The following is a 15547-nucleotide window of genomic DNA, read 5'->3' on the forward strand; positions in this document are numbered from 1 at the left end:
TTTTTTTTACTTTCATGCTGTTTTCGCATATCCATAACTCCAAAACTTGATTTTTAATGTGAAAACTTGCAGAGGAAGAAAAAAAGATTCCTATGAAATCCCTGGAGACTATCAGCTAGTAAGATCGTCGCATACCCAAATCTGGACGTCCTTCCTTAAACCTCCTTGAGTTTGAGTCCTTCGTTCTGAGTCACTTCACTCATTAAAAAGATGAGCCCCTCCCACTGGCCCACACCAGAGGGGGTCATGTGACCAGCAAGATGCTGCATTTAGGAAATAAATATTATTCAGTTCTGTCTGTCCTCCTGTCTTCTCAGCTTTGTTTGCTTCCAATGAGAGCTGCTCACTCCTCCTCCTCCTCTTCTTCTTCTTCCTCTTCTTCTTTCTCGTTGGCATAGATACCAGCCTCCCACTTCAGAGCCATGTTGCTTTTCCTCCTGGTCACTCGAGTGGCCTCCAGAACCTGCAAAAAGCAGGATATCGGGTCAGATTGCAGGACAGTTGGAGCGCAGCAGCTCAGTCACGGATCACATGCAGCGTTAAACACTGGGGGAGCGCTTGCTTCACATGTCCGGCATGAACACGGCTCGTGAATGAAGAGTCGGGTCAAAGCGCGCCTGCAGAATCCAACAACCCCACTGGAGTCGTGTGGCTCCAGATCAGGAAAAGCTTCATGCTCGGGGACCTTTGCTTCTCACACACTCATGCCACAACAAACACTAATGGATGGAGCAAGGGATTATGGGTGGATATGTCAGGGATAATGGTAATTACAGAATCGGAACAGTATTAATTTTTTCTTTAATTATTATTTTGTTTTGTATTACAAACGGAGTATGTTGATTTGTTTTTGTTACTACCAAGATGTAATATAGATACTAGCAACTATAAAAGGATCCTCATATTTTAAGAATATTTAGTTGTTTGTCCAAAAAGTGCTGCAGATAGTGGTAGAGTGTCTACCCTGAGACTGGTAGGTCGTGGGTTCAAACCATTTGCTGTATAAGAGAACTGGACTGAGTGAGTGTGACATCACTCGTAGAAGATGACTTACTTATGGCTCCACCTAAATTAGGTCAATTGAGTCGTTTTCACGATACGATACGAGCTGGACAGTGTCAGCAAGCAGTGATTGGTCCAAGTCGGTCTGAGTTCCTTAACAACCACTTTCACCAATCAGGACTGGCCCTGTTGGAAGGCCACACCCCTAACACTTGAAAGAGGGCTCGAGAGAATCTGTCAGTCAAATGTTTCAAACGTTTGATGTGAGACCACATACTTTTATTGAGAGTTTATAACTTGAGTAACTTACAAAAAAGAAAAAGTATATAGTATATAGTACAGTATAAAGTATAGTAAGAACTTTTTTTTCACATGTACTGACTTTGGTGATCTCACCGTGAACCCCTAAATCCCTGTGAGTGACCCAAACTAAGGATGAGGTGTAAGCACACTGTAGTGGGTGCATATAGGATGGAGGGGGGTGGGATGTCACACCAAAATGTATGATTAGGCTTATTATATCATGCACAACTGAACAGAACAAAACACAACAAGCAGACCTGGGATCAGATACAGAACATTTCAGACTTCCTCTGTAGGAACTATCCTGTATCATCTTTAGGAAAAGCATGTTTCCCATGTAGGTCACATGACTTCATCCTCAGGGGCTTCCCTGCTGAGATGCAGACAGAACTTGAGGATGTTCTGAGTGCAGCATGTAGAACGCTGAAACATGAAGGTCTCCCCGGTGAGACGCACAGCTGCAGTCCCAAAATCCCTGAGAGGTTTTAGAGCTGAAAAAATCTTGGCAACATTTATAGACCGCTCCTATATTTTGTGAGAATGGTGAAAACCTTTGGATCATTTAAACAAGTTTGGAGTTTATCCACATTAGCCTGTTACACAGAAAATATTACAAAAGAGAAAAATGACCTCATCAATAAATAAATACAATTAGGGCTCAGAAATACTTGTATTGACAAATAAATATACAAATTAATTTATATAAGCCATGCTTGTTTTTTCAATGATAAAATACTTTATTAAATTAATTATTTAAAACTTGTTCATGTATTTATGTGATTCTGCATATTACTTTTACTTTACTTTTTTATTTTTCTATGGTCATAGGTAGTTATCCCATTTGTCTATTTCTTATCATTTTATAGGTAAATATAGAGGGTGTGGCCAACAAGCTGGCCCCTCCCACATCTTCAGGTTAATCCTATAAAGAGCAGAAATGGGCTCAATACCTCATATATTTCTACTATATATGATCTGGATGATATATATTTTCATAAATACTTGAATAATTTTACTTTACACATTTACTTAGTTTAAATGTATATCAATGTTTTTATGGTTTTTAAATTATTTTTTACATGTTTTTTTTTTAGATTAGATTATTTGAAACATGTCCAAATACTAGTTGAATGATTGCCACTCTTCAGTATATAGACAAATATAAATTTAACAAGTTTCTTTGAAGAACAATCAGACACAGTTTTAGTGTGTTAAACCATCATTTGGTGCTGAACCAGAGTTTATCTTTTAACCCTGCAGATATCATCAGGGGTCTCTCTCTTTCTTGGTTTAGTCTGACCCAGGTCTGTGAGTAAAGATCAGAGGGGGTTTGGGGGTGCGTTCGGTATGCAGCAGGTACCTCTGTGGTTACCTCAGTAGCCAGCAACAAATGGGCATACTGGCCGACCCGGAGGAGAGAAGCAACAGTACACCAGTCAGAACATCAACATCCATGAACAAAAACACCAATACAAGATGAAATGTAATGACACAGCAATCAAACTACAACTGAAATTTCTTTCAGTCTTTAAAGGTTCACTCTGATGAAAATAGTGTTTTGTCGTTTTTAACATGTTCTTGTGGCATTTTTCTAATGAAGGAGGAGAACAGTTTATTACTAAGAGAACAGTTCTGGTGCCTAAACAGTGCATCCAAAATGAAAAACACAGCAAAAACATTTAGGTGTGATGAAGCAGCGCTACAGAGTGCCTAAGATGTTCTGTGCTGCATCTCTGTTTTCACTAACGCATTTCTTCCAACTCCTCATTTATGGACATTTGGTTTGGGCTTCTCTACGCCACTTTTTAAAGTTTTGGGTGTCCCTTACCCATCATTCTAAGACGTGCTGGCTGTTCCCCTGAAATCAAGGGCCCCCATCCTCTGGGCTGCGAACTGGTACCGGTCCTAGGACGGCTTGGTGCCGGGCCACAGGCAGGGAAAAAATGTGAATGCTAAACAGGGGTCCCAAACCCTCTGGTACTCTAACCCAGTACCGGTTCAGGGTCCTTTATTGCATCCAGTACCGCGTCCTGAGGTTTGGGGACTCCTGATTTCATGAGAGCAGCCAACACGTCATAAAAAACGACGAGTTGGAAACACCCAAAAAGTGACACAGAGGGGGCCCGAACAAAGCGCCCATAAATGAGGAGTTGGGAGTAAGAATGTGTAGGTTTTCACACACGTGTATTATTTTCGCAGAAAGGTAACGATCACTCTTATGCATCCGGTTGCTGAATTAAAATCTTTTGATGTGAAGTACAGACAAACTTAAGTCGTTTCGACTTCAGATTTGAGTATAGATCCATGCGCCATTACAGCTTCACCCATTCTCATAGGTAAAATAGTTAGATGTGTGGTGTCAAAGCTACACATCATCGTACAGGAATGTTGAATATCGGAACAAAGTTGCTTTTCTCCACTTCAGAATTGGAACTACGTTACTTTGAATGTGTAAACGGTTGAAAAGTAACAGTACTTCAAAGAGCGTTAACACTGTAAATAAAGCTTCAGCATTATAAGGTTAACCTTTTAGATGTCGCCGGTGACACTTAACTAATACACGCTCTGACATCCGGTCAATTTTCAATCGTTTATGCTATCAATCAGCTGATTTTGAGGAAGAAAAACGTGTCTTTGCACAGATATGCAAAACATTAATAATGTGATTTGTTGCACAACATCACAAACCTGCTCTTCTCCAAAACAGAATCAGCTGATTTACGTCTACTGCATAAACACTTATCTTCACTGCTATAAAGTGCTGTATGTGCGCTGCTTCCCTCTGCTTCAGGATCTGCTGGAATTAAGTTGATTGCGTAAATGGTTGGAGATTTATGATAGACAAAAGAATGTCAACTACGGGTTTAAAGCAGTAGGGTTTAAAATGTTTTCCTCTGGAGTGAAAGTAGATGGTTTTAAAAGAATAAATAAATAAAAAGATTTGTGGTGTTTGGCTAAAATACTTACGCTGTTGTCCTCCATTTTCTCCCTCCTCTTCACCTTGTGTGTCTCATAGTCTTCCATGAGTGTCTGCATGAAGTTCTTGGGCCGTGACCCTGACGAGTCCTCGCTGCCGGCGTCAGACAGCGCTCCTTCAGAAGGGGAGGGGGACACCGGCGGGGCGGGACGCACTTTCTCGATCTTCCCTGGAAAGTAAAAAGACGTTTTCTTCACAAATGAATGTGTGTGTTTGGGGGGACTAATTGCGTGTTTGGTGAGTTGAAAGTTCAGGTAGGAGTAAATCTAGAGGACGTTTTCCAGCTAACCTGGAGCTGTCTTGGCGGTCAGAGTGAGTCGTGCTGGCAGACTGTTGCTCTTCATCTTATCTGCTGGGGAGATAGTGGTCTGCCTCGCTCCTGTCCTCACAGGCCCGTGACTGCTCCTGGAGGAGCTGCATGGTCGGGCGACGACGGTGGGCTGCGCCTCCCTCTGCTTCTTTAGCTCCTCCTCTCTCTGCTGGGCCGCCCGGATCTCCTCCTCAATCATGGACAGCGTTTTCTGCTTCTTGGAGCGCAGGCGGAAGGGCCCGCTGGCGGGCTCCACCTCTGGGCCTCGAGATGCTGACGCGGTGCTCCGCAGCTCTGCTGCCTCGGAGTATTTACTGAAGTAGCTGAACTCGGGTTTGTCGGGGCTCGGTGGGGACGGGGGGCGGCAGACCGGGGCGGGTCTGGGGACCGGAGCCACTTCTGCAGGAGCTGGAGTTGACGCCGGAGCCGGGTTGGAGGAGGCCAGCGCTCTGGCGTAAGAAGACTGGATCTTGATCCTGGGGCCGCCATTTCTGGGTCTTTGCTGGGGAGAAACGGGCTGAGAATTTGGAGGAGACGGTGTCAACAGCGGAACTGGACTGGATGACTCTGAAGACTTTTCTTCCTTTGGTGGCTGGGGGGACGGGGTGGTAGGAGTTGGACTAGAAGACACAGGTGACTGTAGACTGGGAGCCCCACCGGAGGAGGCAGGCGAGGAGGAGACTGGCACCGGGCTGCTGGCGGCGGCAGAGGAAGGCGACAGGGGAGCGCTCAGCTGTGAGCAGTCCCAGGCAGACGGCTGCCACTGGCCTCCATTCCTCGCTTGGAGGGCACTCTGGATGGCGTTCTGGACCACGACCCCCGAGTGGTACTGCAGTTCAGCTTCCGTTGGACCCCCGTTGGTCTGGCCATTTACCGGGGTGGTGGGTTGGGGAGTCGGTGGCGACACTGGGGTGAGTGGCAGTGGAGTTGGGGGTAAAGACGCCCCACTATCTGAGACGTTATCCAAGCTAAAGAGGGTGGTGTCCTGAGAGCGAACAGACAGCTCGTCCAGTCCAGAGTCGGACTCTTCTGGATGAGAGGATGGGTGGAAGTGACCCCGCCCTTCTTCATCCTCCGGCAGGATGGTCATTACAGCTCGGGCACACGTGAACTCCCCTGTGGTTCCTTCATCAGACCAGGTCACGTGGGTTTCTCCAGTCTCTGCAGCAATATCAGAGCCTCTCGTCTCAGATTTTGAGGGTTTAGAGGGATTAGCAGGAGGAGCTTCATCCTTCATAGCCCCGCCCACCTGTAGGAACTGCTTTCTAGCAGATGAAAAATTGATCTGCTCCTCCACGATGTCCTCCTTCCTGGTTAGCCCCTGATCAAGGGTTACCATTGTTGGAGGACCTGAAAGCGCAGGCTGTAAAGATTAAAAGATAAAATAAAGGAAATTCATCAGTGAAAACAACAAAAAACTTCACTTTATGTCCTCCATATTTAGCACAATAAAGTTACCTGTGTGTAGGCATAAGGATGGCTTTGCTTCTGCTGTTTCCTTTCCTGGTATTTCTTCAGAGACTCCAGCTGCTCAGCGTCCAGCTGCTGCTCCAGAGGAACCTGAAAGCAGAGCTTGTTGTTCAAGGGCTACAATTCGGAAAAAAAGGAAAGGCTGAGTTGGGGTCTACCTCCTGAGGAGGGTTCCACCAACGCTGCGCAATCCCAGGGTTCTTCTTCACGGCCTGACCTTTGATCAGCTCCTGCCGCTCTCGCTCCAGTTCCTGTACCTGTGAGCAGAAACAAAAGATGCAAAAATAGAGAACAAAAGGTTATTTACTTTAGTTTTTGGCTTGCTTTTTTTTTCCTTTTTGCTAAATAGTACGATTTAAAGATCCCCTCAGATGAAAAGGGTGTTTTTAACATGTTCTGATAATAGAGGACATATATCAAGAAAATGTCCTTATTCAAATGGTTATGTACCTCCTCTGAGGGGCGTGTCCTTGTCACTCTGACGTGCTGCTCCTCCCCAGGGGAGAACAGTTTTGCAGGACGCTTCTCCTCCTGAAACGCTCGCAGCTCAAACTTGGGCCTGCTGCGACCCGCCTCGTCCGTCTGCACGTGTCCGTTGGTCCTCACGGCCGGCGCCTCCTGGTGGACCAGCGTGCTTTGTCTTTGTCCTTCTACAAGGAACTGCTGGTGGTTAAAAGAGGTGGGGCCGGACACACTGACGTGGGGGGAGTTTCCGCTGATGCTGATGGGTTTGATGTGCTCTGAGGGGGAGGCGCTCCCGTTGGTGGCGCTCTCTGAGGCTTCGTCCAACACCTGGTCCAGGTAACAGATTTCCTGTTTGTGCAGAAAACTTGTCTTTTTACAGGTTCTACTTAGTAAAAGCTGAGCTTTTGCTTCAAAATCAGTTAGAATTTTACATTATAAAATATATTTGTATTTAATTTTAATTGGATTTTTCATATAAGTCGGTCTTTGTATTTTTGTTGATTTTATGAAGAAAAACATACTTAATAAAAAAAAAGAAGCATTGTCATGGTAACCCGGTCAGAGCTGTAGGTCTGACTTTAGTAGTGAGGTAGGAGATAACTGGTATACCTGCACCACTTCAGAGTCGACACTCTGGGCAGGAGAGGCGCTGAGGCAGCCATGTTGGATCTGCTGGCTCTCCAGTTCCATGTCTGCAGTCGCGTCTGTGATGAAACTGACGGATTCCTGGAAGCTGACGGTCTTCAGAACTCGCTCTCTCGGTGTGCTTTCACTGACATCCTCAGACGCCCACCATGGTTTCTGGCCAACGAACGAATGATTGCGTAAAAAAAATGAAATACACATTCGATAATCAAACTGTCTGGAGAATTATTTTCTTAATATAAAACCCACAAACATTATTGTCAGCCTGCACTGCAGTAATCAAGATGACTCTTCAACAGCATTGTAGTGCTGGTGATTTCCGCTAGGGGGAACCATATCACATGTAGTAGTTCCAACACTGAATTCTGAAGCTTTTCCTGTGACTTTCTATCAATTAGTTTTTTAGATTAAACTTATCATGAAAAAATAAGTTACATTTTCTTTGTACTCATAGTCTGTTCAGACAACAACAAACTTTTTAATAATGTGATCGGAATATGCTTTCTTTTACACATTCTGTCTCATGTTCATCAAGTAGCATCTTTACTTGTTTTGGATTCCGCATCCAGGATTGGGTGAGTTGTTATGGAAAATACAAACACAGGTGACTTTATAACCTCACTGGGCTGCTGTGATCAGCATTTTCCAGTCAGAAGGGTCAGACCTGTGACCCTCCGGCCATTCCTCACATTCCTCGCACACTTTCAGCAATTTACGCACGCCTTGCATTTATGACCTGTCTTTTTGTCCCCTTTGTGGATCCATGGCAAATTCTCCAGAAGCTTCTGTCTGTATTCTACCCCCTCTTAAAAGGATGTGTTTTGTTTTCAAGGGGGGCCGAATGCTGCATGTGCATGTTGGGAGATTTCACAGGGAGCGTTCTGGCAAACTGATTTGTTGTGCAATTAAATCATATAAAGCCACAAGGAGGACGTTTTGCTTTTAATTCAACAGTCCAGTTAAAGCACCACACACAGAAAACTCTGCTGACGGGAAATTTAAACAAGTGGCAGCAGACACAGTGGTTAGCAGAGTCACATGGAGGATTATAACTGCCTGCCCTTTAAAAAAGCCCTTTCATCTCTTCTATAAAGAAATCTTTTTATCTTCACTAAATGAATGCTGTCTCATCCTATTTACTATGATTGGGAAAAAAACTAGATAAGTCCCAAAAGCTTTCTGAGTAGATACTTGGCATATTTTTTCAGAAATAATCTTTCTTAAAGGCGTAAACTTAATTACAGTTTAAGAGTATTTTTGCACTTTTTTTGTTTGTCTTATTATCTGACCTACCAGAATTTATGTTTTTATTGAGCAAAATGTTTGGTACCCCGCTGTTGGGGGTCAACCATTGACTATATATGAGAACTGGACTGTCACCCATACAAAATAGTTAACTTTTGGCAAACTAAGTAAATTAATTCTCGTTTTTTTCGAAATAAGGATGCTACTATGTTGGTGTCAGATGTTGTAAGTAAGCAATGATTGCTCCGAGTCAGTCTGAGTCATTGCTTCTATGGCAACCACTTGTTGGTCGTTGGAAGTCCATAACCCTACTACTTGAATGCGGGCTCGGGAGGATATATCAATCAAACAATTGAACGTTTGACGAGGTGGGCAGCGGGATCCACATGCTTTTACTGAGGCATCTGATTGGTCAGTTTATAACTTGCACTACAGAAAAAAAAATATAAACAATAGTTGATTGGCAAGAAAAATATTTAAAAAAAAGTAGAAGACCAAAGATGGTTATTTTGACAATCTGAATGACTGTCAGAGGATAACAGAAGTGTATTGGATGTGCCTATTTAGAGCGTGTACTGTCTATTATCTTTTGGGGTCCAGATGACCCCATCCTTACACTGAAATGTTATCCCTCCCAAGACAAAAGTGGACAGTGGTGGACAGGATTTCATGTCTGCTATAGATGCCAGTGAAAATATAAATCAATCAATGAAAAAAAAAAAAAAAAATCAGCGCATTGTCTTGTGGGTTCCAGATGACCCCACTCCCAACATTAACATGGCTTGGATAGCACAAGGGTTAAACAGTCAATGGGGTCAATATAAAACTGAATAAAGTTGCTACAGATAAAGAAAATTACTTAAAAAAAATCAAGAATTGCTTTAGTCCAATAAAATAAAAACAGTAGGTACTAGTGAAAAAAATGTGGACAAAAACGAGGGCAGCTCTAGAAAAGATTGCCATAATGTGACCTTGGGGTGGAGCTCAATCAAACACGACCCACTGAGACAAGTGCGTTAAATATATAACTTGATGTTCAGAGGATCCTCAGGATTGGCAACCTCCCTGAAAAAAGTTGAGCAAGAAAATGTGAAAACTGATACAAGACATAACATACGGGGAAACAAAGAGCCCAGAATGACCGTCAAAGTATTAAATATCAACTGCAAAGTCAAAGTTCATCAGTGTCAGAGCAAGCCATCTCTTGCTTTATGGAAGACCACAGACTAAAGGAAGAAGCTCATTGTCAAAAACTGTCTACAGTGCATATAAAAAAACCTCAAAGCTTCCCGAAGGATGTTTCTGGACAGATGAGACTCTTTAAAAAAAGTGCATCAGCTCAATGTTCAAAGATGAAAAATAGTGGAAAAGAATAGTGCCCCTACTGGAGGCGGTCTGCTTATGGTCTGGGTCTGCGGCTGCTTTGCTGCCTCTGCCGTAGAGTGGCTGAATACATGCAGGTGTGATGAAATCTAGACTAGGAAGGTCTTATTGGACTGATGGGAGGTCAGAAAATTGAACCTTGGATCCAGCAAACAGATAATGACCCAAAACACAATAAAAAAAAGTATGACTAAAAGGAAAACACTGAACTGTTCTGAAATGTCTTTCACATCTAAATCCTATTGGACATAATGTGGAAGACGAAGACACTCTATAAAGACCTGAGACCACTTAAAGAGTTTTCAAACTAGAAGTGACCAAAAATATCTGCAGACAATCGCCAAATTCTCACAGAGGGTTGCAGAAAATGTTTGATTGTTCCCACAAAGAACTGTGCAAGAATATAAAACGAGAAGTACCATTAATTTTCCCAAAGACTGTTTCAATCCTTTTTTTTTCAAAATGATTCTGATGAACCATTAAAAACAATATCTATAAGTTATTTTCAGTACTTTTATGGATCTCCTTTTATTTAAAAAGGTTTTTCAGTAGATACATTAACACATCTATACTTTAAAAGCAAGTCAAACACAGCAATTTTAAAAATTGTCCGCTTCAAACATATTTTGCCAAAAGAAAACTCCTCATTGCTGTAAATTTTGAAGAAGGAACTTACTTTATATTTAATATAAATCTGTATCTTTTCTAGTCTTTACCCACAGTATTTAAGTCACACTTGGGATCGCTGCTGCATTTATAGTTGAGTTGTTTTGTCTTTCATTGACCAGAGCACTTTTGAGGCTGGTCACTGGAGTAATAAACCGCAAAGTCAGGTTAATATCCCCCACAGTGAGCTCAAGCCTTAAAGTCATTTTCTCTGGATATGAAAAGTCTAGACCAGTGTTTCTTCTCCAAGTAGGGGTCACAAAATCACAATATTTTAGACCACAACCTCATTAAAGGTGGCATTCTTTACCTGTAAAAATATATTAGGTGAGCTCATGAGTGTCTAAAGTGTGCGAGTAAGAATCTAATTGGGGTATGTGGGGGTCGAGGCCTGTAACCTTATTAAAGTGGGGGGTTGTGAGTCTCAAAAGGCTAAGGGTCACTGGTCTAAACCAAAGAAACTCTTAGCTTAAGTGTAAAGTTTCATCTCTTCTTCTCTCCCTCAACAAGATTTTCTACAGGTAATTATGACGATCACCCCAAAAAGGAAAAAGATGTCATTTGTGTTTTCCCTCACACGGATGATTCAGTTGTGCTTCATGTGCAGGAATGTGTGTGTGTGTTTGTGTGGGAGTGTGTGCAGTGGACAGTACAGAGTGGGAGGATATCCGGTTACTGCCTCAGGAAAACAGAACTAAAGAACAAGAATTTCTCATATGCAACACTATTCTGTTCCACACACACATACATGCTCAAAATGGGTGTGTGTGAGCAACAGGGTGTGCATGCCAAAGTGTGCTCTTTTAAGTGTTCGGCAAGTGTGTATGCACATGTGAGCTTTTGACTAGGTGAACTGGCATTCCAGGCATAGCTAGCTGTCCTCAAGGCTCAGACTGTAATACCAGTGATGAAGGACACTGTAAAGCCTGCTTGTTCTACCAAAGCCAAGATGTGTAAATGTGAGCTTTTAAGGGGGTCTCTCTGACTAATGAAAGCAGAAAATGACCCGTACAAAGTCAGACAGGGAGACTTATGGCTGGTAATAAAAAAGAGGGGAGAAAATTACGAAGGAACTCATAAGAAAGTAGGGTTAGTCTCCAATATCTGAGTCTGGCGTTCTGTGGAAACGCTGGTCTCCATCCATCACATCTGGAAACGCTTAGGCTCTGACTGTTTTGGATGAAATCACAATCAAACACACATTCATAAACACGGTGTCCAAACATTCACACTCAGCTGCATGCCTTAGACGAGGGGTTGTACTGTACAACTCAAACTACATTCACATACCTTACATTTAACCTCTTAAGATCCAGAGTCCACATGTTCGGAGATCCCATTTTGGGTTTTAAAAGCACAGTAGTTAAATCTGCTTAACTGGGGCCCTGTGACTACATGTTTAGAGGGTTAGCTCAAATATTAGCTCAGGTCTTAAGAGGTTAACATCCTCCAGAAAAAGAACTTTTTTAACAAATTGTATTTTAGGGTATGAGTGCTGCAAAAGCCTGGCATTCGACTGCAGGGTGAATGCTAAAGTTACCGTGAAGGATCGCATTTAACTGGAGGCACCTGCAGGTTCTCTCGGACTTCTCATGTTTTAGTAGTTTGGATTTTAAAGACAGGTCGAGCAGAGCTGTCCTTTATTTCAGTCGGTTCTCCCTGAGTCCAAACTGAGACTTATTACTTACAAAAATTGTAAAAAAAATATATATGGTGAATTCACATGTATTAAGAGTGTCAGGTTTCCTAAGGTGTAAACAGCTTTGTAATATCTGTTTAAATACCAAAGTCCTTGAGATCAATACTTGATCCACATAAATCAGTTTGGATCAAGTTCCCACCAGCCTCTTCTGTTGGAATATTCTGGGTAGTTGAAATTAAACTCTAAACAGTCATTTTTGTTGGGCTTAAAGCCTTTAAACAGTAATTTATCCGACCATTAAAGTGAACACCTGAATTCAAAAACAGACCGTCTACCCACCTGTTGATCTTAGATCTGACATCTGCATATCCATGAAATATCCGAAAAAAATCTCTCCTAACATCACAATATATTCCTTTCCACATGCTTTGTCAGCTTTCCTTCTGAGTTGTGTCCACTCCAGGCCCTCCTGTTCCTGCTAGTGGGACTGCTGGACGTTTCCCTGCCCAAGCCTTTTCCTTTTTCTCCTTCTCCTCCTTTTCCTCCCCTCCCGTCTCTTTCCTCTCCTCCACAAAGCCTCTCCTCTCCGAGCAACATTCCTGCCGACTGGACGGTGCGCTGTGATGTCATGGCCCAGCGCGTGCACATTTCTGCAGATGCCCCCGTGCACAAAGACCCCCTCTGTGCAAGGCCTCATGCAAACAGACACGCGTAAGAGCATCCACCCTGGCTGCGCCCTCCCCTCATCCTTGTCACTCCCTCCCTTTCCCCCCAGCCTGCAGCTCCTGTCAGGAGTCAGAGGGCGGAGAACAAAGGCAGGTGGAGATCTGATCATGACGGAACAAAAAAAAACTTCAGAAACGGGAGAGGAGTGATGTGATGGCAATGGCATTTTCTTCTGTCATCAGGCGTCTGTAATGAAGGTTTGCATGTGTTCACCTTTTAGCAAAAAGTAATAAAGAAAAAAAACTTGCTGCATGGTTCTACCTTGAAGGCCCGCTCTGATAAAAATGGTGATTTTAACCAACACATTCTCACTCTCAAGTCGTCACATATTGATGTTTGGCTAAGGACCCCTCCGCGTCACTTTTTGACGTTTTGGGTGTCCCTAACTCATCGTTTTCCGACGTACTGGCTGTTCCCATTAAATCACGGGTCCTCAACCTCAGGCCCACCAACCAGTACTGGTCCAGTACCACGAAGCGGACCAAAAAAGTACCAAAAAAGGTACTAGACCCAATATCTGGTGCGAACCAGACGTGGTACAAACCAGTACCGGATTAAGGTTAGGGTACTGATACTGGGTTGGGGTATCGGTACTGGACGCATCCTGAGAACCAGTGTGCATCTGGTACAGCATCCAGTACTACGTCCCGAGAGGTGCAGACCCTTAATTTCACGAACAGCCAGCACGTCAAAAGATGACGAGTTGGGAACACCTAAAATGTCATAAAGTGACGCAGAAGGGGTCTTAACCAAACGTCAATACTTGGGGATGAGAATGTGTTGCTTTAACAAGTTGTAGAATTTTCCTTATGATGGAGGACATACATAAAAAAAACTAAGCTTAAAATTGCATTTCTGAGTATCTCTCTATTCCACTTTCTATTAATCAGGAGAGACTAAAATATGCGATTAAAAAAGATCATATTTGTGACGTAGAACATATGGATGGATGGGCCACAAGTTCCCTGCTCTGCTCCATTCTAAAGGATCTACCTGTAGATGACTACGTCCATATAAGTCTTCATATTCCTTGTCTGAGCTAGCATCCGGCTTAAAACTGTACAATTAGATAACACAGATATTGTTCTTCATTTTTGTTGTATTGGTAATGTTAGATGTGAGGGGTGGTAAGCTAGTGGGAGAAAGTGTATACAGATTGATGATGGGAAGCAGAGACGCGGTTACTCTGCAACAACAGTTCCACCCAAAGCCAAGAGGTACATTTCTAATAAACTACTGATGCTCTGTATGAATGAAAATGAAACAGGTTTATTGATTCTGGCTAAAAATGGCGTAATCATAAATAAAAGACCACTGGGACCACTGATGACTTTAGGACTTTAAAGCCTCAAATCCTAAAAGATCTTCCATTACTAATTTATTAAACACCCTAAGTGTGTCTCATGAGAACAAAAGCACAAACTGTACAGCAATAATAAATCCAGACAGAGAAACCTTCACAGTGTCTTTGTACCTTTGTGGTTTGTGAGTGGCGGCGTGTTGGGTCATAGGATCAGGCTGCTGGTAACCAGAGCTGAGACCTTCATTGTTCACTTTCCCTGCTCACCAACACCAGTGAGACGCAAAGGAGCTGGAAACACTTTCCTTTAGTTTTTCCAACTGCCATTAGCCAAATTGTCTGGGTGCTTGCTAAGTGATGAAAGTGAAGGATCAAAGGGATCACTGGTATATGACAAAATGACATATTCCACTCTTTCTCCATTTGAATGCTTTCCTCCCAAAAAAGCTATAAACACAGTAAAAGGTTTTCAACCAGACACAAACAGCACATTTTTCCTAACTCACTTCAAAGCAAATGTAGACTTTGAGAGATTTTTCTGTCATCAGACCACAAACCACATGTTTTTCAGCCTTTAGCTTAACAACTGTGTTATTCCTGATCTCATGAAAAGCTAATACGCAGGGAAATTCAGAAGTTAGAGAGGTTATCTTGATTTGACCACGAGGAAGTGCGCTAAAGTGAGGCTAACATCATGTCAAGTGGGAGTGTGAGGGTGTTTCCCAGCAGTTTGGGAGTTTCAGTTTTGTTTGGCTAGGATGGAAATGTTCAGATTGTAGAGTGGAATGACAAATGAGAGAATGCGATAGTGTGTTAAAGCTTTAAAGAAGCCTAAAGACAGGTGTGACCAGACTGATCTTCTGATGCTTTGTTTTAAAAGACAGATCAGACATTTTGTGGAGAAGAAGAAATTGACCAAAGCATCAACTACACTTGTTCTGTTCAACATTTACATAAAATGATAAGAGTTGGTAGCCTCTTGTGTTGTACAGGTTTTATAGTTACAATAGGGAGTTGTGTAGCTTCTGACACATGAGGTGTATATTTAAAGCTCCTCCTAATCATATTTTTTCAATCATAAAGTCGTTCCCAGAAATCTTTTAATAATGATTATGCCGTTTTTAACCAAAATCAAAGAGCTCTGTCATTTTTTAAGACATATTTTATGGACGACACCATTAGTTCATTAGAACTACATTTCTAGGTTGAGGACATGACCGTTGACACAGAGCAACCCTCCTTCCTTCTTGTTGCTGAGAGCTCTGTTTGCGCTCTCACATGTGAGTTTATAGGCTCAAACTAACATTAGCGGCGCAAAAATAACAACGAGCAACATTGAATCAATCCAGTCATACAGTTTTGAGCCAGAATTGCAATTGGCTACAGCACGAGTGTTGATGTTCATCATGTCTG

The 15547-nt window shown here is 42.7% G+C and overlaps 1 protein-coding gene across 2 annotated transcripts in view; it reads right to left on the bottom strand.

The window, feature by feature from the left end:
- Positions 1-15547, bottom strand: part of LOC112163012 (A-kinase anchor protein 2) — an 89603-nt gene continuing 74056 nt past the window's right edge. The window contains exons 10-17 of one of the 2 annotated variants that reach the window (XM_024299086.2): positions 7137-7328; positions 6513-6875; positions 6221-6319; positions 6051-6152; positions 4572-5955; positions 4273-4451; positions 2666-2704; positions 1-463 (exon numbers count right to left, since the gene is read on the bottom strand). In XM_024299086.2, the coding sequence (XP_024154854.1) occupies positions 344-463; positions 2666-2704; positions 4273-4451; positions 4572-5955; positions 6051-6152; positions 6221-6319; positions 6513-6875; positions 7137-7328 (2478 nt within the window). In that variant the 3' untranslated portion in view covers positions 1-343. The remainder of the gene's footprint in view (positions 464-2665; positions 2705-4272; positions 4452-4571; positions 5956-6050; positions 6153-6220; positions 6320-6512; positions 6876-7136; positions 7329-15547) is intronic. The other variant, XM_024299087.2, reaches the window with a different exon arrangement.

The sequence above is a fragment of the Oryzias melastigma genome, linkage group LG12 (assembly GCF_002922805.2).
Source record: "Oryzias melastigma strain HK-1 linkage group LG12, ASM292280v2, whole genome shotgun sequence".
Lineage (NCBI taxonomy): Eukaryota > Metazoa > Chordata > Actinopteri > Beloniformes > Adrianichthyidae > Oryzias > Oryzias melastigma.